The following is a 23433-nucleotide window of genomic DNA, read 5'->3' on the forward strand; positions in this document are numbered from 1 at the left end:
TGTTTAAAATTCTGAGGACTTCAGATTTTCAGCCAAATAAGGCTTTCATAAAAGTGTCATTTTTGAGCTTACAATTAGAGCGGGTTTGCACAACTTCAAAATTTAAGAGCTTTTCTGACGATTGACTATTTTTGAGACAGAAGCATGTTATGAAAAAACCTACATCTCCACTTTTGTTTGTCTTCATATTTTTTGTTAAAGATTTCCATAGAGAATTGATAAATCAGCAAAATTTGAGAGCCGCACTGTGTGGTATTATGAAACACTATCTGAAAGGGAAAACCAGTTTTCAAAATTTCTAAAAAATTATTTTATGCCTTCAATGTCTACAACTAAGATTATAAGACCGTATTAATGTGGAATATTTAAAACAATTAAACTGTTCAGAACACAAAATTGAAACACCAAGTTATGTAAGTTCTCTGGACAAAACTATAAACTCTGGACAAGCCATTTTGATTTGGCTGAGCTTCGACCTAAATCTTGTCAGGAACAGCTTTTTAGGTCAACAGAATAAGAGTGAAAAGTGAATATTACGATACAGGCAGACAAATTCTCCAAAATTATTCCAAAAAATCAAAGGTTCTCTCGTGGAAAGTTAGAAAGAGTTCAATTTTTGCATCTTTATGAAAACTTGAAAAACTGTCAAATTTAACAGTGTGCTACGTTTGCAAATATTACCCCAAAATAACAAATTTTTGATATGTTGTAGAACAAGTCTAGATCTCTATTTTTGTAGTTGACCACTTTTTTGTACAGTTGATCCCCGTGGAGGTAGAGTGCCGAGAAGAGGAGGGAGCCTATCCTCATTACCTTACTAAATGAATTAATTTAGTAAAAACTAAGCGATTTTCCGATTTTTCCCGCAAGAACTGTCGCCTGACACCTCAAAAAATATTTCCACAACAAAGTTGTTAACATCTCAAATGAAGCCCAGGACATTTATTATCTACTAAAATTCACAATTTTTCATTTTACGTTTTCTCGTTACAACCTTGTGAAAGTTATCACAAACCATCAAGATGTATAACAATTTTGGCACTTTATTCATTCATTTCAAAAAACTTAAAAAATATAATCTCAATTAAGTGGTGTCAATCAGAAAGAGAAAAAGCAATTAAAACATACAGCAGGAGGAGAAGAAACAGAGAGAAAAAGTTTGAGAGATTGAAGTGAAATAAGTCAAAAAAAGGGGGCGGGTTCCAAGCAGTTTGGAGACCCCAATTGGCATATTTGGAACGTATAATATAGATGTAAATGGTTACAATGAGATACAGAGACAAGAACCGAGTCTTTAAAGGGAACAAAAGTCTTTAAGAAATTTTTAAAAATTGAAAAAAAAACGGGCGGTGTGGTGAAAAAGCAGAAACAGAGCAGAAAAAGCTACAGGGGAAGGAAGGACACGTTGGTTGGGGGACTAAAAAAACAGCATGATGAGTATAAACTGCGCTCTAGCGAACAAGTTCATTGGAGCGCGTTTGCAAGCTATATACACACATTGTACGAATATATGTACAGTATGAACTTCTACTACGGGGGGCAAGAAAATGGGAATGCACTTGGCGGGTAGAAGTTAAGTAGTAGTCGTCTGGGGATAGCAAGTGCGCTCCATTGTCAAAAGAGCGCACTTACATACCAGACTATTGTTTGGTAGTAGTAGAGGTGGTGGGGGAGGTCGAGGAGATTTGTTGCAATGATTGCATATTATGGGCGGTCAGAGAGGAGAGGATTGTCGAGTCGACTGGTTCCAGGCATGAGGGACACGTGAACGACTTCATGAGCCATTCGTCGACACACTCCTGATGGAACGAGTGCATGCACGGAAGGAATCGGATACGCTCGCCCGGCTCGAAGTCGATCATGCAGATCGCGCATCTGGAAGAAGAATTGGGTTGTGTTTTTGGTTCAACAACTTGTGTTTTAGAGAATTTATGTACTTCTAGCAATTTGTGTGTATGTGTGCGTGTGTTTTTCAACAATTTGTGTTTTTCAACAACCTGTGTTTTTATTTTCAACAACTTGTGTTTTATGGTGAAAAATCGTGTTTTTAACAACTTGTGTTTCACTCAACAACTTGTGTATTTTCAACAACTTGTGTTTTTTACCACAGCTTGTGTTTTTGGTTCAACAACTTGTGTTTTGGAGAATTGATGTACTTCTAGCAATTTGTGTGTATGTGTGCGTGTGCTTTTCAACAATTTGTGTTTTTCAACAACTTGTGTTTTCTGTTTCAACAAGTTGTGTTTTCTGTTTCAACAAGTTGTGTTTTTTTTTCAACTAGTTGTGTTTGTTTCAACAACTTGTGTCTTTTTTCAACAAGTTGTGTTTTTGTTTCGACAACTTGTGTTTTTGTCTCAACAAGTTGTGTTTCTTTTTCAACAACTTCTGCTTCTGCTTCAACAACTTGTGTGTTTTTCAACAACTTGTGTTTTTTTCAACAACTTGTGTTCTTTTTCTTGTTTTCGCTGCTTTTTCCACTCCTGGGAATAGAAAATAACAAGTCAATGACTCACTCATTACTCGTCATATCCCCACGGAACACATCAGCTGGAATCTGGTCAAGAAGTCCACGAATCCGATTCTTCTTCGCCTCATCAATTTCCTGGAGAACAATTAACTGTGTGTTTTATGATGAAAAATGAAAATTACTAACTTTTCCCCGCTCCTCAGCTTGCCTCTGTCTAATTACGTTGTGTTGGTAGAGTTGATTCACGTACGAACTCTGCAAAAATCGAAAGTGTTTTGAAATTTTTTGAAAATTTTTGATATTGACATCAGGTTTCTGGTTCAGAGTGAATGCGGTATAACTTTTACATACAACCAACCCAATTTCTAGCAACTTTGACCGTTTTCAGTTGAAACTGTCCAACTTTGAGAGTGTGTCATGGTAATACTTATTGTACCATCAAGTAGATCTTTAATGGATCTGATAGATCAAAAGTAGATCTACATTTTTGTAGTTGACAACTTTTTTGTACGAGCACTCCCTAGCAAATTAGATATCGTCGAAGTAGTTTCACCCTCAAATAGACCCATTTCAGTGCAAAATAGAGCGATTTTTGAGCGGTCCCATTAAAATGACCATAACTCTCTGGGGAGTGTCCGTACAAAATAGTTGCCAACTACAAAAATGGAGCTCTACTTTTGATCTATATGATCCATTAAAAATCTACTTCATGGTACAATAAGTATTACCATGACACCCTCTCAAAGTCGGACCTTTTCAACTGAAAAAACCAAAACTTAATATACTTTTGAGCGGTACTGTATCTGCAAAGGCACAGCTTCAAAAATGAACCACTTTTTTTCAACATTTTTATGAAAAATATGAGCCTTTTTGATGATTTTTCAAAAGTTCTTCCAATTCGGAATCATATTCAAAAATTTGGCTTTTTGGCAAGAAAAATGCGAATGTGGTGAAATTTTTAACATTAGTTCAATTTTCAAGTGTAAAATGTGTTCCTGCACTCGAAAATCTCGAAAAAATACCGAAATTTGTAACATTTTCATGCTAATCCAATTATTTTATGTACGCTTTTCCAACTTTCAAAAAAAAAACTCACACTCTGCTGCATCATGTTGGGATTCGTGAAGCTCATCCCATCCGAGGATCGGCTCCTGGAACAAATAAATTTTCAGTAATTTTATATTAAGATGCCGTTAATTAACTAATTAACCAATTATAATTGCCTATATATTTTCAGTTTTCTTTCTATTTCTTACGGTGTTGTTGGTTGATGAATCCAAGAGTACTCTACTAATCGGATTCTCGGAACACTAAATTGCTTAAAACAAGGCGTTTTTGTTTCAGATTGTTGGGGAGTGCTCGATGACTAAAACCATTGGTTTAGTCAGATTCGGCTCATTCTGAGCTTCAAAATGAGTACAATCACGGTTAGGTTTGAAGCAAGTTGGGTCCTGACACGCGAGCTACAGTAACCCGAAGTGAGTATTGTAGTTTTCGTGGTGAGACCCAACTTGCTTCAAATATTGTCATGATTATGTTTTTCTGGAAGCTCTCGACGAGTAGATTACGAATGTGATAAGAAACTGAGACACTTTTTGTCAAGACTTTCAAAAAGCTAAAATCTGATCAACCCCGCCCCGATAAAAAACCCTGTATCTCGTTTAATTTTTATCGTAGATCAATTTTAAAAACAGATTCAGTATCCTCATAATTTCAGCTTTCCAGTGATACCTCACTATTTTGGGAACAATTTTCAGTTTTATGTCATTTTCGTCCCCCTAGTATCAATGATTCTATGAATCTTGTCATCATATCAACTAAACTGTCAATTAACCAACTTTTGATCTACTTATTCTCCCACAAGAAGTGACAAAGTGAATTACCGTCGGAGTGGCGTCTCATCGTGTTGTCTGACGAACCCGAACAATGACGGCAGGCAGTTTCCCATTATCGTTTTAGACGGGAAATCGAACTGGAAGAAGAAGAAGAATTAGAGAGTGAGAGAGAAATAGAGAAATGAACGAAGAATTGAGGGTGGTAGATCAAGTAAAAAACAAACATTTGAATGAAAATTTGAAAAAGTCCCAGCTTTTGGATTATGTAAAATTACAAAGCTCCTTTCTCTTCTCGGTGCCACATCTCTCTAGGGACCGCCCGTACCAAAAAGTGGTCAACTACAAAAATGGAGATTTAGACTTGTTCTATAACATATCAAAAATTTGTACATGTGGGTTGATATCTGAAAGCGTAGCACACTGTTAAATTTAGCAGTTTTTCAAGTTTTTCAAAAAGCTGCAAAAATTGAACTCTTTCTAACTTTCTACGATCTAGAGTCAAAACCTTCAAACTTTTTGAAAAATTTTGGAGAATTTATATACCTGTCTCTAAATATTTACTTTTTACTAGTATGACCTCTCCCTTCCTACTGTAGACACCTATCAAGTGTCTCCCAGGCGACGCATATGGGAGGGCCAGGCTCCCCCTCTTCTCGGCGCTCTATTTTCCTAGTGACCGCCCGTGCAAAAAAGTGGTCAACTACAAAAATGGAGATCTAGTCTTGGCAATTGTATTGATATAAAAAATATAGCTTAATAACTGTTTCTGACTGAGTTACAGTAGCTGGAAATTAGGAAATTTTCAGATTAAAAAAAAATTTTAGCGGAAATTTACAAAACTTCAAACACCTGTAACTCTCCAGGGACCGCTCGTACCAAAAAGTGGTCAACTACAAAAATGAAGATCTAGACTTGTTCTACAGCATATCCAAAATCCAAACACCTGGGGCTAAAGGGCACGGCAGGGCACAAGTTCAAAAATTTATACCTCGATTTTTACAGGAAAACTACCAATTCGGCACCGAGGTGTGTGGGGGCCCAGAAAATTGCATAACCTTATTAAATTATTAGTCTAGAATACTAAAACAAAATGTTCTAATTAAAACATAACAGAACATTGTTTCCTCTCCAAAGTGACATGACTCATCAAGGCGCCTCACCAAATAAGGCGCGTCTGAGAATGAATTATTCAACGACACACTCATTTTAGTTTTTGTTTTCTAGAAAACCAGCCAAAAATAAGGAAAACCATCCAAAAATAAGAGAAAAATAAATCGATAATGGCATTGTGATGACTACATATCGACTGCACTGCACCTGTACGGAAGCGCTCAGCAAATATTGGACTACTGGGAGGGATGGAGAGGGGGGGACCGGTGTGTTTGTGGTTTGGAGGGAAAAGAACGGAAATTGGATGAAATTGGAAAAAAAAAACAAGAAACCTCAAAAAAATCTGGACTTTGGGAGGTGGAATTGTCGAGACTGTGGTTATGGCTGGGTGACACATGTGGTGACAGGAAGGGTCACTTGCGCCCTGCCTCCTGGCGTTCCATTCTGTCCGAACTTTTTAAATTTCGGATATGTAATAAAACAAGTCTAGATCTCTATTTGTGTAGTTGACCACTTTTTTGAACGGGCCCTTCCTGAAGAGATATGACCCCCAGAAGGAGGTAATCTGGTCGAGACTGAAGCAGCTGGGAGACACCTGGGATGACAGGTGTCTATAGTAGGAAGAGAGAGGTCATAGCAGTAAAAAATGGGCATCAAGAAACAAATGCACAAATTCACTTAAACGTTCCAAAAAGTTCAAACATTTTGTCTCTAGATCCTAGAAAGTTAGGGAGAAGTTTGATTTTTGCAACTTTATGAAAAAAATCGAAAAATCAACAACTTCAACAGAGTGCTACGCTTTCAGATATCACCCCACAATTATAAATTTTTGATATGTTGTAGAGCAAGCCTAGATTTCTATTTTTGTAGTTGACAACTTTTTGGTACGGGCGGTCCCTAGAGAGATAGAGTGCCGAGAAGAGGAGGGAGCCTCCTAGCAACGGGCCTCTTGAGGTTAGTGCATGCTAGACGCTGAATCTCTCCAGGGAGGGTATGTGCAAAAAAGTTGTTAACCATAAAAATGGAGATCTAGTCTTGGAAATTGTATTGGTGTAAAAATTATAGCATAGTGACTGTTTCTGGCATAGTTGCAGCTGGAAGTTCGATGATTTTCAGATTTTTCAAAATAACATTTTTTTTTGAAAAATTTGCAAAACTTTAAACACATGTAACTCTTAAGGGAGAACCCGCACAAAAAAGTGACCAACTACAAAAATGAAGCTCTAGACTTGTTTTATAACATACTGAACGTTGGAAATTCTAGAGTACAAGGGGGTACCGTGACGGGATCTCAAAGTTAGGCAGAATCTCAAAGCGAGCAGGATACACTGTGAGCAGGATACACCTTCAAAGTTTAAGCATTTTCAGAAAATAATAGTGGGAAAACATTTATAAACCTTCGAAAAACCAAAAAATCATGGAAAATATGCAATTTTCTTCTTGAATGTTGGGAAATTGTCAGTTTCAATGATGCCATGAAGAATGAAACAGCTGATTTTTTCAAACATCATGGAGAATATTCAGGGAAGTTGTTTTTATGTATGAGAACTAAAATAAATAAATTTGTTTTTGTTTTAAGACATCGAAATTTCCAGAAAATCATATATTTCTGACTGGAAAAGTGTCATTTCAGTTGTTTATTCAATCCAAATTTCGAGAGGTTTTTGCATAGAAGCATAATATTTTCTAAAAATACGAATTTTCAATTTTCACAGCAAAACAGAAAATTTGAGTTTTTCACAAGATGCAGACACAAAATTCAATCTAGCTGACTTTATTTTACATTTTCTGTTAATAAATGTAATTTTTAGGCAGAATAACGTAGAAATAATCGGTTTTTTAACAGAAAAAATCAATTGTAAGCTAAAAAATTCCGAGTTGTTCTTTACTAATTCCGGCTTCTATGGAAAGTCAAAAAATCTAGAAAATTCCGGATTTCACGTAGTTAATAAAACCATTTTTTTTCGCAATTTTCAGGTTCCGACTTCAGTATTAACCCGATTTCACCTCAAAATACTTAATTTTCAGCCAAAAATTAAAAAAAAACATTTTAGTCGAAAAATCTCGAAAATCCTGCTAAAAATCTTTTTTAAATGCTATTTTTGGATTATATAACCTTAATTAATCATTTTTAAGTCATTTTCAGTCAAAAACCGCCTCTAAAAATCGCTAAAATTCCGTTAAAAACCAAATTTTCACTACTTTTCCTCAATTCTAAACATCTGTTCCCCCGATTTCTCAGATTTTCCATATTCTCCCCCCAAAAAAAAATCTATCAATACTTAAAACTTGAAACATATGACATCAGGTAAAAGAGAGAAATGGGGAAATAACCAACCAATACTACCAAATGTAGAAAAAGAGGCAGAGAGTGAATGTCTGTGTCTCGTTTCTTTTCTCTCTCAGAGGACGAGAGTACATCGAGCAGAGGGTGTCCCAGGCGATGAGACACCCCGCAGTTGAAATAGTGTGGCGAGGGAAGAGACGCAGAGACAGACGACGAAATTCATGTGACGTCTTTCCTTTCTTCTCTACTCAGCTGCTTTGATGTTCTTCTAGTGCGTGCAGCAAAGTAATCTGACTACATAATTCCGCTGGGATACAATTTTTGTCATTGTCATTATCATATTCGATATCTACTCGTCGAGAGCTTTCAGAAAAGTATAATCATGATTATATTTGAAGCAAGTTGGGTCTCGACGCGAAAACTACAGTAACCCACTGTGGGGTACTGTAGTTTTCGCGTCGAGACCTGCATCACTTTAAAGCTAGCCAAGATTATACTTTTCTGAAAGCTCCAGTTGAGCTGAGTTCAGTGGTACAAGTTTCATTGGATTCTGGTTAAATCTAAAAAATTTACAAGGATTTGAACATGTTCTGATCATGTAACTCCGTCAGATTCAACCTAAACCGCAAGAAATTTGTACCATTAAATTCAGCTCATCGAGAGCTTTCAGAAAACTATAATCATGACTATATTTGAAACAAGTTGGGTCTCGACGCGAAAACTACAGTAACCCAGTGTGGGGGTACTGTAGTTTTCGCGCCAGGACCCAACTTGCTTCAAACCTAACCGTGATTATACTCATTTTGAAGCTCAGAACAAACTGAATCTGATTGTACCAAAATTTTTAGTCATCGATCGCTCCGCCACAATCTGAAACACCAAATTTCTAAAATGAAAGGTTTTTATACAATAAAACTAATTGACGGGCCAGTTTCTCTGCTACTTTTTCGATTTATTGTGCAATTACAGAAGATGGCTCATGGTTTCATAAAAATCGGACGGCGGCGGGGTGTATAAAAAGTATCGAACCAGAGCTAAAATATTACATCGAATCTAGGGGCAAAAGAAAAGAATACGGACGGGGAGAGAGAAATAAACAGAAGGAATTTCAGAGGTCTTTCACTTCGAACGACGATGGTACTGGCTCTGGCTTTGTCTTCATTCCGGTGAGAAGCGATTTGATCTCTCCGATCGCTTTGGCTGGGTTCAAGTGCTGAAATAAATTGAGTTATTGAGAAGAAATTTCAGTCGATTTACGGCATAAATCTACATGTGATCTGGATTACTGTAGAAGTAAATTATGTGTGGATTTACGGAACCTCAGATACAGTACGATCGGACTTGGATGCCGATTCACACCCGTAAATCCACATAGGCCGAAGATAGAGTGAAACTCGATTTACGGCGTAAATCTACACATTGTCCAGATAACTGTAGCAGTCATTTTTACTGTCGATTTACGGCGTAAAACCCCTCTCGGATACTGTAACAGGGGATTGGCCTGACGATTTACGCTCGTAAATCTACCCCGCGATCTGAGCCGGTTTTGAGTGTCGATTTACGCTCGTAAATCTACACATAGTCCAGATTACTGTACCAGTAATTTTTACTGTCGATTTACGGCGTAAAACCCCCCGTACTCTCGGACACTGTAACAGTGATTGGGCCTGTCGATTTAGGCTCGTGAATCTACCCCGCGATCTAAGCTGACTTCATAGTATATTTACGCTCGTAAATCTTCACATAGCCCAGATTACTGTACCAGTAATTTTTACTGTCGATTTACGGCGTAAAACCCCCCGTACTCTCGGACACTGTAACATCGGATTGGCCTATCGATTTACGCTCGTAAATCTACCCCGCGATTTGAGCCAATTTCAGTGTCGATTTACGCTCGTAAATCTACCCCGCGATTTGAGCCAATTTCAGTGTCGATTTACGCTCGTAAATCTACCCGCGATTTGAGCCGATTTTGGTGTCAATTTACGGCGTACATCTACACATATTGCAGGTTACTGTAGCAGTCATTTTTACTGTCGATTTACGGTGTAAAACACCCCGCGCTCTCGGACACTGTAACAGCGGATTGACCTGTCGATTTACGCTCGTAAATCTACCCCGCGATTTGAGCCAATTTCAGTGTCGATTTACGCTCGTAAATCTACCCGCGATTTGAGCCGATTTTGGTGTCAATTTACGGCGTACATCTACACATATTGCAGGTTACTGTAGCAGTCATTTTTACTGTCGATTTACGGTGTAAAACACCCCGCGCTCTCGGACACTGTAACAGCGGATTGACCTGTCGATTTACGCTCGTAAATCTACCCCGCGATTTTAGCCAATTTCAGTGTCGATTTACGCTCGTAAATCTACCCGCGATTTGAGTCAATTTAAGTGTCGATTTACGCGAGAACTTACTTTTGGACAAGTCTTGGTGCAATTCATAATAGTGTGACACTTGAACGCAGAGAACGAGTCGTGCATACGATGAAGACGTTCAGTGGCGTAGTCATCACGAGAGTCGATGATCCATCTGTAGGCTTGCATCAAGACGGCCGGTCCGAGATATTTGTCGGCATTCCACCAGTAGGATGGGCACGAGGTGGAGCAGCACGCGCACAGAATGCACTCGTAGAGACCGTCCTGGAAAATTGAGATTTTTGGGGAAATTTTCAGAACAAAAACCGTACCAAACGATCACGTTCGGCAACACTTTGATGCATTTGTTTCTCTCCGAGTGTCAATGGAGTCTTCTTTTGAATCCATGGTTGAATCGATGCGTATTGAGCGTAGAACAGATTCATGTCGGGAACCAAGTCCTGCAAAACTGGGGGTTTTTGAGAGGAAAATCGGTAGAATTTGGTTAAAAATCTGTAGAATTCGGATTATTTCGACTCAAAATCACTCAAAAAGTGAGAATTTCGCTGGAACGAATTCACACGGCTTCAGGAAACTGAAAATTGATGCTAAAAATGAGCTTAAACTCTGATTTTTAACGTTTAATATCATAAACTGGCCGAATTGATAAGTCAAGTCCATTTTACATAGAGAATACTTGAGAAAAGTCAAAATGTGTCATTTTTGGAAAAAAATTCTGAAAAACATCCTGAAATTGAATTTTTAGACCTTTTTTTTGCCTAAATATGCTAAAGTTGCCATTTTTGAAAACTGTTTTTTTGATAATTTTTTCCAATTATTCCGAGAATTCCAGGGTTTTGCCTAAAAAATGTGAAAATGCATCAGTAGGTGCTCTTATATTAGAGCTGTCTCAGTATAAAGACTCTGAACGAATTTCTTATAAGTTTTGCTGAATTTCAGCTAAAATCAAATGATTTTGAGCTATTTTTCAGTCAAAAACTGGTTTTTCCAGCGGTTTGTTCAGTATTTAAGCTCAAAAACTTCCATTTTCAGCCTTTTCCACCCAAAAAACAGGCCAAAATCATGCAATTTAAAGCGGTTTCCAACGAGAAAAAAGTGTTTTAAAAGGAAATTTCAGCTGATCCGCACCTTAACCACAAACATGTGTGGAAGCGGGTAGATCTTGGTGCTCTTCGATGTGTCCGCGTCGATTTTGCAGATGCATGCGAGCGTGTTCTGTCCGCCAATATTCATGGCGCACGATCCGCAGATTCCTTCACGACAACTTCTTCTGAATGTCAACGTCGGGTCGACCTCGTTCTTGATCTTGATCAGAGCGTCGAGAATCATCGTTCCGCATTGATCGAGATCGACGTCGAATTTCTGAAGGATTTTCAGTCATTTTTCTGAAATTTTCTGAAATTTTCAGAGATTTTCAGCCTACCTGAATGGTCGGCTTAGCTCCTGGAGCCTCCGGGTTGAAGCGGTAAATTTCGAAAGTCTTGATGCGGTTTCCAGTCTTTTTTTGGGGAGCAGCGGCGGCGGCGCCTGGAAATTAATCTGTCTGTGTGTCGTTTGTCCAAGTGTCCATGTGACCTATCTGTGTTGTTTGTGAAGTGAACTCAAAGAACACTCAAGGCTTACGTGCGGAATTGAAAAATTGGATTTTTCGATGTTTTTTAGTGAGAAAAACGTGAATTTGAGAGTTTCAGAATGATTTTGAGCTGATATTGGTCTAGAAACAAGAAAAAACTAAGAAGAATCCTGGATTTCGTAGAGGAAAACTGAGTTTTTAGACTTTTTGGTTCAAAACTCGGGTTTCTGGATAAAAATTGGCGATTGTTATGATTTTAACGCTATTTTTTGTTAATTGCATTACTTTCACTATCAGTTTCTAGAAAAATTCAGTGGAAATTAACGAAAACTGAAAAAATTCAACGTGCTACGTGCAAAATCGAACATTTGGGATTTCAGAGGTTTCTGGATGTGAAATATGCATTTTTAGACGTTTTCATACCTTAAATTAATATAAAAACCATGGAAATCCAAGAAAACCGCCCGAGTTTACCGAAAAACTGAAAAATCCAAGTTTTTAGTGAAAAATCCAGATTTCCTGTGAAAATTTGAAAAATTTCGCGATTTCACAGGTTTATAACGTTCTTTTCTTCATTTTAAACCTATTTTTCACAAAAATTTCGTCTGGAATCCATCGAACCGGCGAAAAATTCAATTTTTACCTGAGGCGGCGCGGAGGGCGTTGGCGGCAAGCTCCGCCGAGTGCGCCAGGAGAGCCGAACGTGCCAACATCTGAAAATCGATCAATTAATTATTTTCAGCCGGTTTTCACAAAAAAATCGACAAAAATCCAACGAGAACCGGTGGAAACAAGAGGAATGTTAATGGACGTGACTTTTTACTTTGCGGTACGATGCTCCGAAATTCCGCAGCGCGTGTTGTTTAGCAGGGTTTGTGTCGATTTACGGCGCTGATTTTTTGATTTTTAATTAAATTAATTTAAAAATGACTCATTTTCGTTCATTTTTCATCTTATTTTCTGATTTTTGCTATGAAAATAATGAATTTCAGATGCTGAACTCACTTTCAAGGATACTCCTCTCCAGTATACTCATCTTTTCGGTGCTCTCCAGAGAAAAACAAAATTTCACTCGGGACTCTGCACCGATTACAGATGATCCATGGGATTTGGATGGTCCTTGTCAAAAATATGTTGAAGTAGGCGGTTTTTCAACCTATTTTTTGCCGAAAAAATCAAAAATTTACAGAAATTCGCAATGGTTCAGTCGGATATGGTGGCATGCGCCACAAACTGGTCGATTCCACCGAAAGTTTGCACAAATTGCTTTCAAAATTATATAAATTTCAAGCAATACGAGTATGAGACTAAGAATTTGGTAAAAACCATCAATTTATAGCCTAAAAATCGAAAAAAATTTAAAAATTTCCAGAATAATGTGTACTCACTGGACAATCGAACGTGTACACAAGTGATCTACGATAACTATTTGTTGTCTTATAGCAGTGATATCTCCACTGCATTAACTTCTAAAATTTGGGAGAAATCTAGGTGTGATTGTGAGTTTTTTGATGGCAAAAATCTAGATTTTTAGCTGAAAAAAGTAAAAAATTGACGTTTTTCGCCATTTTTTGAACAGAAAAGTTGTCAAAAAGACGCTCAAACGACGAAAAATGCTGTTAGAATAGGTTTTTAGCGAATTTTTCAATGACACCATCTAGAATAGGTTTTTTTTTCTATTTTCTTTTTAAAAAACCAATTTTCTGAACAAAAATTCTATATTTTAACAATTTCAGACTTAAAAACCGCGATTTTCAACCTAAAAAGTGCTAGAAACCTCGAAATTTATGCTGAAAACAGCGTTTGTTGGCTATTTTAAGTAGATCTTCGAAAAAATACCGCTTCTTAACCGAAAACACACAGATTTTTTGCAATTTTGGGTGGAAAAAAGAGAATTTTAGCGTTTTTTCACATTAGAAGTGCCAGTTTTCGAATAAGAAGCTGCTTTTTATGAAGATCCACTCAAAAGAGCCGGAAAAACGTGGTAATTCATAGCAAAAATCGTGTTTTTCAGAATTTTTCTGTGAAAAACTCGATTTATTTGGAATTTTCTCATTGAAAACCCGAAAAATCTCGAAATTTCTGCTTAAAAACCTCGATTTCAGCAATTTTCAACCCTAAAACTGCTCTATTTTCCATTTTCAACGTGCATAACATTCTAATGTGAAAAAAACACTAAAATCCTCACTTTTCGACGCCAAAAATTGCGAATTTATGCTCAAAACACCCCGAAATTTCCAAAATTTTCAGAAATTTCAATGAAAAATATGAATTTTCTTTGTGAAACCCGAATAAATGTCGAAATTTCTGCTTAAAAACCACAATTTTTTACAATTTTCCCACCCAAAAACCGCTCTATTCTTTATTTTCGCGATTTTTGAGTCAAAAAGCGAGGATTTTAGTGTTTTTTTCACATTAAAAAGGTCAGTTTTCAAATGAGAAGCGGTTTTTTTCCAGATATACACATAAAATTGCCGAAAAAATGTGATTTTTAGCATTTTTAGATAGAACATCGCGGTTTTTGACTGGGTTTCGAGGTAATTTATCGTAATTTTCAGCATTTTTCAGTGAAAAACTGAATTAAACTGGAATTTTCTTTTTGAAACTCAAAAAATCTTGAATATTCTGCTCAAAACCCCCATTTTTCACAATTTTCCACAATTTTCCGCCCCAAAACCTCTCTATTCTCCATTTTCCCGATTATTTTGAGTGAACCTTCGAAAAAACCGCCTCTCATTTCAAAATTGACACTTGTAATGTGAAAAAATCTTTATCTTTCGACACAAAAATCGCGAAAGACATCCAAATTTCTGCTCAAGACATGATTTTCCGCTTTACCGCCGTCAAATGCTCATCAAAAATTGTGTTTTGAGCCGAAATGTTAAGATTTTTCGTCATTTTTGGGTCGAAAAGTGAAGATTTTTGTGTTTTTTTTCACATTAAAAAGGTCAGTTTTCAAATTAGAAGCGGTTTTTTCCAGATATACACTTAAAATTGCCGGAACAAACGTGCTTTTTAGCATTTTTAGATAGAAAATCGCGGTTTTTGACTAGTTTTCGAGATAATTTATAGCAAAATTCGTGTTTTTCAGCATTTTTCAGAGAACAACTCTCAAAAAATCTTGGAATTTCAGCTCAAAACCCCCTTTTTTCTGCAATTTTTCACCTTCTCCCACCCAAAAAACCGCCTTATTTTCCATATTTCAGCATGCATAACATTCGACTGGAAATTCGCGGAGAACAAGACGACGCCTCTTTTCATCGAGAGAACTCTCGTCTTCCAGAATTATCTCTACGAATGGAGAAATTGTATCGTCAACTATACCTCAGTAGATGCTGAAATCATCGATCATAATCTGAGTAATGCCTCAAAAATCTGTAATCTGTGTAAGACACCGTTCGACGAGCTCTACGGATACTACTGGAAGATCTATACGACGCCCGACGTTGACTTCTGTGTCGACGTGGAGACGACGATGAATGATACGATACATTTGTGGGATGATGTGTGGAAGTGTGCAGAGAAACAAGACAGAAATAGAGATCTTTTTGGGATTATGATCACTTTTGGAACGTTGGTCCTGTTGACTGCACTGTTCTATGCAGCGAGTTATATTCAAGGAGGAGGGCAGACACGAAATCTTGTTAGATGTGGGTGGTTTTGAAGATTCACATAAAATAGCCTAGATTACTGTAGCAGACACTTTTAATGGCGATTTACGCCCGTAAATCTACACAAGGATCGGGATACTGTAACAGCGGATTGACCTGTCGATTTACGCTCGTAATTCTTCCCGCGATTTGAGTCGGTTTTGAGTGTCGATTTACGGCGTAAACCCACATATAGTTCAGATTACTGTAGCAGTCATTTTTACTGTCGATGGGCGAAACGGGCCGGCTCGTAATTCGCTTCAAACTCAATATTATTATGAGCTGAAAAATATACCAAAATGTAGATCTCGACGAGTTATATCTCCGTGACCCACTACGGGCCGTATGGATATTTGTTATTGTGCCGCGGGCCGGGAAAAAGTGCCAAAAAACGCGAAAATGGCCAAAATAGCCATTCTAGCCCGGACAGCGGCACATTAACAAATAGCCATCCGCCCCGTAGTAGGTCACGAACATAGAACTCGCCGAGATCTACATTTTGGTATATTTTTGAGCTCATAACATTGAGTTTGAAGCAAGTTACGCGCCGGCCCGTTTCGGCCATCGACAGTAAAAATAACTGCTACAGTAATCTGGACTATATGTGGGTTTACGCCGTAAATCGACATTGAAATTGGCTCAAATCGCGGGTAGAAATACGAGTGTAAATCGGCAGGCCAATCCGCTGTTACAGTACTGTCGAAAAAATAAAGTTTCGACAAGGATTTTCAAAAAAAAAATCGCGCGCTGAAACGCGCAAGCGCATAAAGTTGTGGGAGGAGCTTAAACTGCAAGCGGCGCGGTTCTTAATTTGGAAAAAACAACTGGAATTAGAACCGCGCCGCTTACTTAAGCTTGCAGTTTAAGCCCCGCCCACAAGTTTATGCGCTTGCGCGTTTCAGCGCGCGATTTTTTTTTGAAAATCTTTGTCGAAACTTTATTTTTTCGACAGTATCTCGATCCTTGTGTAGATTTACGGGCGTAAATCGCGCACTTTTGCCTGATACAAAAATTAGTGATCTGGGAATCCAGAAAAGAATCAATTCTCACAATTTCGAGATCTAGATTCTAGAAATCTTACAAACAAAAAATCTCGTTGCTCTGAACTCCAAAGTAAGTCCTGACCGTACTTGCAACGGGCCGGGTCACAGTAAAAAAATTTGAATTTTTTTGAAATTTTTTTTTGATTTTTTTGCAAAAAAGTCGAATTCCCGACTATGTTTTTACATATCGATGAAACTCAAGTGTACATAGGATTTTTGACTATTTTTGATGAAAATTTCAAAAAATTTCGAAAAATTTTGTGAAAAAATTGTGCTCATTTTTTGACTCCGGGCCGACGGGCCGAGCTGGGCCGGGCCGATATTTTGCAAGTATGGTCCTGACCATTCCCTAGTGAGAGCTGGAAGTCCAGATATCTGGACACTCTTCAGATTGAAACACCTGATTTTTTGAAAATTCTGAGATTCGATATTCGAAAATCTAAAAACCTGTAAAAATGAAAAAAATCTCTATTTCTCTCCAGACTCCCGGCTGTCAGATCCACGTGGCCAACGTTCTCGTCTCCTATCTTCTGGAATGTCGGACGCTGATCTCGTTCATCGTGTTCCACTGCCAACCACATCCACTCAAGTCTATAATATACCAATTCATCAGACGCGGTGATCATTAATTTTAATGCCGTTTCTAGCCGAATATTTCCATGTTTTCCCCATTTTTCCCCATTTTTTTCACTAATTTTAATGGATTTTCTGCAATTTTCAACATTTTTTAGCAATTTCCGTGTAGTTTTCTCTTGTTTTTTCATGTTTTCTCTACTTATTTATTGCTCAGCGATCGATGTGATTTACTTATATATTTTTCGAATTCTGGTCTATGATACCCCTGTGATTTAGTCAATTTTTTGTATATTTTGAGAAAAAAAGTTTAATTTTTTTTAATTATCAATATTTTGAACTTTCAATGTTGATTTCAGACACATACTTCTGCTCTTTCTCTTTTTTCTCTTCTTGATTTTCAGGTTTTTTCACATCTTCTTTAGGGAAATTGGAAAATTGGAATTTTTTTTCGAAAAAATCCGGATTTTTCAGCGTTTTTTCCGTCGAAAAAGTTCGAAAATAAGAAAATTTTTTGAAAAATTCATGAGGATTCTGAATCTGTATTCAGATTCCGTTCAGGATCAAATTAAACCTAGATACAGTACTTTCAATCTCGAAAATCCGAAAAATTCTAGCTGAAAAGTACTGTAACTTGGTTCGTTTTGATCCTAGACGAAATCTGAATACAGATTCAGAATCCTCACGTCTTCAGCTTTCTAGAAATGCCAATTTTATTTGAAAATTAATGTTTCAATAGTAAATTACTTGGTTTTCTGAAAATTCGAACGTTTTATGTCCAAAAACTACAAAAAACGAACAATTTTGGTCTTAAATTACTCGAAAATTCAGCTCTCAGTAACAAAACGCCTCAAACTCCTTTGAAATTGGTCGAAAACTCGTAATTTTTAACGGGAAACTGCAATTTTTCATTCAAAAACGTGTTTTTAGCCTATTTCCGCTAAAATAGGTGTTTTTTTAAACTGTAACTTGGTTCATTCTTATCTTAGACGAAATCAGAATACAGATTCAGAATCCTCACGTCTTCAGCTTTCCAGCCATACCTGGTTTTTTTGAAAATTGAAAATCTTCAGCCGATCCGGAGCTATCCGAAGTCTCGTTGTTCTTGCGATTTTGACCCCCAGAAACGCGTCAATAGCACGCCAGTCTGATTTGGATATCTGGTACTGTAGACATGCGGACATTCAGTGGGAAAGTGGACCATATTGGTGCTGCTCAAAACCGCTCCGAAAGCACGCCAGGCTCAGTTTCCCTATGTACTCCATTTATTCAGTTTCTTCTGGAATTTGCAATCGATAGAACTGTACCTACAGTACTTCTAAAGTGTCCTATGGTAACGCGATGATCGAGATCTCTGGTCTCAAATCCAGATCGTTTCCAATTTACGAGCATCCCTCTCGTATATTCCCATCCCTCAAAAAAACTGGCGTCCCGATACATTAAAGCGCTGGGGAAGGCGCCGAAATGACCGTCGTAACGAGCTTGTTAACCGCATGTTGCTCCTCTGCTCCTCCTCCGACTGCTCCTCCTCCTCCCCCCATTCGGTTAACCCAACAATCCATCCGACGACGGGGGGTGAAAAAGTGAAGGAAACCTCGTTTTGTTTGTTCTAACAGGCAGAGGATGCGCCGCGACGCACCGTCCGGACGGAAGGGAGAAGCGGCCGCGCAGTCTTCTTATCGGAAAAAGGGTTCATTCCATGTAAATACTTGTTGTTCGGGGGGAAGGATTGGGTGAGGAAAGAAAGATGACAGTAGTCAACTTTTACTCGCCCTTTTTTCTTCGTTTTTTTTCGCTTTTTTGAGAAAAAAGCTGGCCAGATGATTCCGCTCATCTCTGGTTATCTAGCTGAGTCCATACTTGTCAACCGGGCCGACACGGGCCGGCTCGTAACTCGCGTCAAACTCAATATTATGAGCTGAAAAATATACCAAAATGTAGATCTCGACGAGTTCTATGCCCGTGACCTACTACGGGCCGGATGGCTATTCGTTAATGTGCCGCGGGCCGGGCTAGAATGGCTTTTTTTGGCCATTTTCGCGTTTTTTGGCACTTTTTCCCGGCCCGTGGCACATTAACGAATAGCCATCCGGCCCGTAGTAGGTCACGGGCATAGAACTCGTCGAGATCTACATTTTGCTATATTTTTCAGCTCATAATATTCATTTTGACGCGAGTTACGAGCCGGCCCGTGTCGGCCCGGTTGACAAGTATGGCTGAGTCAGAAGTCGGTTCTAGATTAAACTGACATGACTGAAAAGCTGAAACCCTGAGGAATCTGAATCTGCCCTTAAATTTTGTCTAGGATCAAAATGAACCGAGATACGTTACTTTAAGACTTGACTCATTTTGATACCACGCAAAATTTGGGAACAGATTCAGAATTCTCACATTTTCAGCTTTTCAGTATATCAGATATAGGAAAGCTTGAATCCGTTGAGTTCAGACTGCCCGGAATCGGTTTGTCCGGATATCTTAGATTTTCTCTCCAGAAATCTGAAATTACTCTCGTTTTCTGAAATTCTACTTTGCTCTGTCCAGGTGTTCGAATAATTGTCTGAAACTCGGTTGGTCTGGCGTGTCTTTGACGCGTTTTTTTGATATCAGCTTCACTTTTTCTTCCTTATTAACTATTCGGATGCCTAAAACTCAGTTTTGTGCAGAAAAAGCGAAGTTGAGCATAATTTACCTTCGAATTTGAGTTTTCTGAAAGAATCTGGCATGACTGAAAAGCTGAAGACGTGAGAATTCTGAATCTGTCTTCAAATTTTGTCTAGGACCAAAATGAACCGAGGAGACACGCCACTTTGAGTCTGGTATCTCGGTTTTAGGCAAAATGTGAGAACAGATTCAGAATCCTCAGGATTTCATCTTTTGGTTTGTCCGGATGTCCGGGATACGGTACACATTTTCTCGCGATCAGAGACATCCGGACAAACTTATTGTTAGGGGTCTCCAATTCATTTTTTATGACGGCGAAAATTCCGATTTTTCAATAAATTTTGAGCAATTTCCGCTTTCTAATGGTGCGGAATAAAAATTTCCAGTTTTCCAGTCCAATTTTCATCTAAAATCTAGGTTCAGGACTTCTTTTTTGAAGTTTTCGAGGTTTTCTGTCACAAATCGGTTCATCCAAATGTCCGTCACATCCCTGTTTGTCCGAAAGTCACGGAACTGTTAGACCTTGATCGCTATCTGAAGTGCCTGTCTGTCACATATCGGTTTGTCCGGATGTCCTGCTGTTCTCCGACTTGAAACTACAGATGTCTGAAAAACGGGGCGTTTCTCTGTCACAAATCTGTTTTTCCGAATGTCTTCATATCACGTTTGAAATTTTTTTTTTCCCTGAAACCGCAGTTTTAGAATCCCATTCGTCCGGATGTCCATCATCCATCAATATTTTTCGATAAAAGCCTAAAAAAGACAGAAATCAATCGGAATTTGCCAATTCCAATTTCGGTGTCCGGTACCAGGTGTGTACCAACCAGGTGTTCCCTTTTTCCATTCGAGAGCACAACCGCCACCTCCAACAGCAGCAGTCCGTCACCCATTCATTCATTCACACGTCGGTTCTCCCCCTCCCTTCCTTCCACATTTTTTGGTCAATTTGGCTTCCATGTTTGTCAAATCGGTTCTCTCTCTCTCCGTCTCTGAATCTCTGCTCTGTGCGGTGCTCTTGAGAGAAGAAAAAAAAAACGGAGATGCCAGTTTTTCGCCTTTTTGGAAGTCAGATACACTTTTTTTTCGGTTTTGCCGGGGTCCCTTGGGTTAGAAGGTTCGACTTTAGGAGTTGTTTGTGAAGTAGAATGAGATGGTGGCCTAGAAATCCATGTAGTGAGAAAGCTAGGCCACTGAAGAAAGTTGCCAAAAGAGCACGAGAAATCCATGGAAATCTCGGCCACAATTGCCAGGCATCGTGGCCTAGGAATCCAGGTAGGGGAAAGCTAGGCCATCGTCTAGAGCCCATGGCCTAGAACACCACTATGCTGAAATCCTAGGCCATGGTCCATCCCCATGTCCAACAACCCCCTTATCCTCCAAATAGCCCAAAACCCATTGTTTTGAAAAGAAAACGTATCGAAATTTACGATGGCCGTCGCTCAGCTGAGAGGCACCGAGCATCAAATAGTCATAAAAACTTCCGATGTGTAACTCTCTCCCTGGGACACACCCATAAATTACTAGTCCCATAGAGCGCATTTGCACTCTTCCAGGTGGTTGAGATAGAGATCTCCTTTCTACGTATCTAGGTGTAAATCTACACCGGAAGGAAGGGAATGAGATATGGAGGAAGTGACCTTTTTCTTGGAATGACAGTATACCTACAGTATCCCAGGGGTACTGTAGGATGCGTGGAGTCTCCTGGATCCTTGAGACGTGCTCATCACGCTCTACCGGCTCTCCCCTTGTCAAAACAGCTGGGACAGACCGAGAGAGCAGGTGTATAAATTGGACTTCCCCATAATTACTGTTTGTTGGTTTCCCCCCCTCCCCGCCGGTAGAGAAGACCTATTATGAATTGACGATCTCTTCTCTCCCTCAGACACCGCCAGAATATTATCAAGGATGCCCTTAATTTGGATTGATTATTCCCCTTCTTCGGGAGGTATTTTGGCGGTGCGGTGTTGAAGAAAAGGGATGGGGGGAAAACATGTTCAAAGGATATGTTGATATCAGGTGATAGTGAGGAATCTATGATCGGTGGAATTCCATGACTGCCAATCAGAGTTTTGGATCCAGGAGAGATCTAGGCTTAGCTTTTGAGCTGAAATCACTAAATAGTAATACCTCATGCCATGCGCAAGTGCGCTCCACCGCAACAGCCTGAACCGAAGGGTTTGACTATCCGAAAATCGCTGAAAACGAAGATTTTTCATATTCTTACGTATGGTAGCGATTTCGATCAAACTGACATTCCGGTAGAGCGCACTTTTAGTTCACTAGACTCCTTCCTACCGCACCATCTATCATATTTTTGAAAAATTTGATAAGAACAAAATGCCGGCGGAGTCTGGTGTTCTGAGACAATAAATTCCTGGGCATGTTTAGGGCTCTAAATAGCTTTAAACCGCCGGTTCTGAGAGCTCCATGGACGCTATAGTGAGTCAGATTTTTCCAGGTCGTGTTTAGGCTCAGAAATTGCTGTAAAAAGCTCTTTCTCGGCTTGAAAACTCTCCGCCTCTGACCTACAGTATTACAGTACCCTTCCTAGACACCTGCAAGATAAGAGCCCTCTCACATCACTTTGCAAGTCCAGAAACATATTTTAAGATCTGGAAGCTCTATCCGCTCTAGAATTGGGCGCTCTAAGGATCAGAACATTCTGGAACCCCTAACCTTGCTGGGAGATATCCGACATCTCCATTAGTGAACTCAATTTCAAGAATCCCCATAGTTCATTCTGAGCCTTACTAGGGAAGTCTCCTAGGAGCCATAAACCCCCCCCCCCCCCCCCCCCGTTCTGAGTTACCAACTCAATTACTCATCTTTATACTTGCAAACCGCGACGGCGCGTAACTCGCTTCAAACTTAATGTTATGAGCTGAAAAATATACCAAAATATAGATCTCGGCGAGTTCTTACAACTGACTACGGGTCATAGACATAGAACTCGCCGAGATCTACATTTTGGTATGTTTTTCAGCTCAAATCATTAAGCTTGAAGCGAGTTACGTCCCAGCGTCGAGTTTAGGCACGGTTTGCAAGTATGCTCATCTTGCTCCACCGTCTGACTCATCTCGGTCAGATCTCTCATATCTCTAATCTCACGTGAGCTCCTCCCCAAACCATCGTGCTCTTTTGTACTCGGTGCGTGGGAACAACTCTCTAGTGTGAATGATTTGGGTTTTCTCGACCACAGTGGTGCACAGTTGCACATTCTCAAGTGTTCTTATATGAGTTAACACCAACTCTCCACACAAATGATAACCGATGATTTCTCTCGGCATTTCGATGAGATGAACACAGGTGAACGGAGAAGGATTCTCGGGAAGAGAGAGAGAGAAGGAGTAGCAGAAACAGCAGCCAACTGCTGTGTGTCCCCTTCCTCTCTTGTGTATGTATGTATAATGATGCGGGAAAAAGAGAACAGAGAGACCCTCCGCTCTCTTCCCATAAGACGTAGACACGCCGCGTGCAGGCGGGAAAGTTTCAAGTACGTCCTCCTTCTCCTCCGTCTCTTTCTCTATATCGTATATGTTCGATGATTGGTGTCTCTGCGTCTCGGCGGCTATATTCAATATCTCGTTTGAATATATCGTTGAAAAGAGAGAGAGACCTATCCCCCAACCGACTTGTCGCCCGTAATCCCGGGGACACTGTTCACTGTGTTGTCTCTATTCTTTTTTAGCAGAAGAATCGGTTCGACCTATTTTTGTCCGGATGTCCTCTGCTGATTTTTGCTCACCGTTTTCTCCTCCTCCTTGTTGCTTTTACTTCCGGTTTTTTTTGTGTTCTCAGAGGTTTCGTCACAATTAAGAAGACAGATTCTGAAGGCATCTGAAAGTGGAGGTT

The 23433-nt window shown here is 39.2% G+C and overlaps 3 protein-coding genes across 3 annotated transcripts; 1 reads left to right on the plus strand and 2 right to left on the minus strand.

Moving 5' to 3' along the window:
• Positions 1-1640: 1640 nt before the first annotated feature.
• GCK72_004348 (uncharacterized protein) lies at positions 1641-4415 on the minus strand (the record flags this gene model as incomplete). Its single annotated transcript, XM_053724623.1, has 5 exons — positions 1641-1875; positions 2514-2602; positions 2654-2722; positions 3564-3618; positions 4351-4415. 5 exons carry the CDS (start codon positions 4413-4415, stop codon positions 1641-1643), a joined length of 513 nt encoding a protein of 170 aa, XP_053588817.1.
• Positions 4416-8807: 4392 nt separating this feature from the next.
• Positions 8808-12367, minus strand: GCK72_004349 (uncharacterized protein; the record flags this gene model as incomplete). The annotated part of the gene is made up of 6 exons (XM_003091640.2): positions 8808-8912; positions 10121-10345; positions 10393-10521; positions 11210-11443; positions 11505-11608; positions 12298-12367. The coding sequence occupies 6 exons, from the start codon at positions 12365-12367 to the stop codon at positions 8808-8810; spliced, it is 867 nt and encodes a 288-aa protein (XP_003091688.2).
• A 279-nt stretch (positions 12368-12646) lies between these two features.
• GCK72_004350 (uncharacterized protein) lies at positions 12647-16969 on the plus strand (the record flags this gene model as incomplete). Its single annotated transcript, XM_003091642.2, has 5 exons — positions 12647-12793; positions 12844-12972; positions 13027-13153; positions 14861-15304; positions 16830-16969. The coding sequence occupies 5 exons, from the start codon at positions 12647-12649 to the stop codon at positions 16967-16969; spliced, it is 987 nt and encodes a 328-aa protein (XP_003091690.2).
• Between the last annotated feature and the right edge of the window lie 6464 nt (positions 16970-23433).

The sequence above is a fragment of the Caenorhabditis remanei genome, chromosome II (genome assembly GCF_010183535.1).
Source record: "Caenorhabditis remanei strain PX506 chromosome II, whole genome shotgun sequence".
Lineage (NCBI taxonomy): Eukaryota > Metazoa > Nematoda > Chromadorea > Rhabditida > Rhabditidae > Caenorhabditis > Caenorhabditis remanei.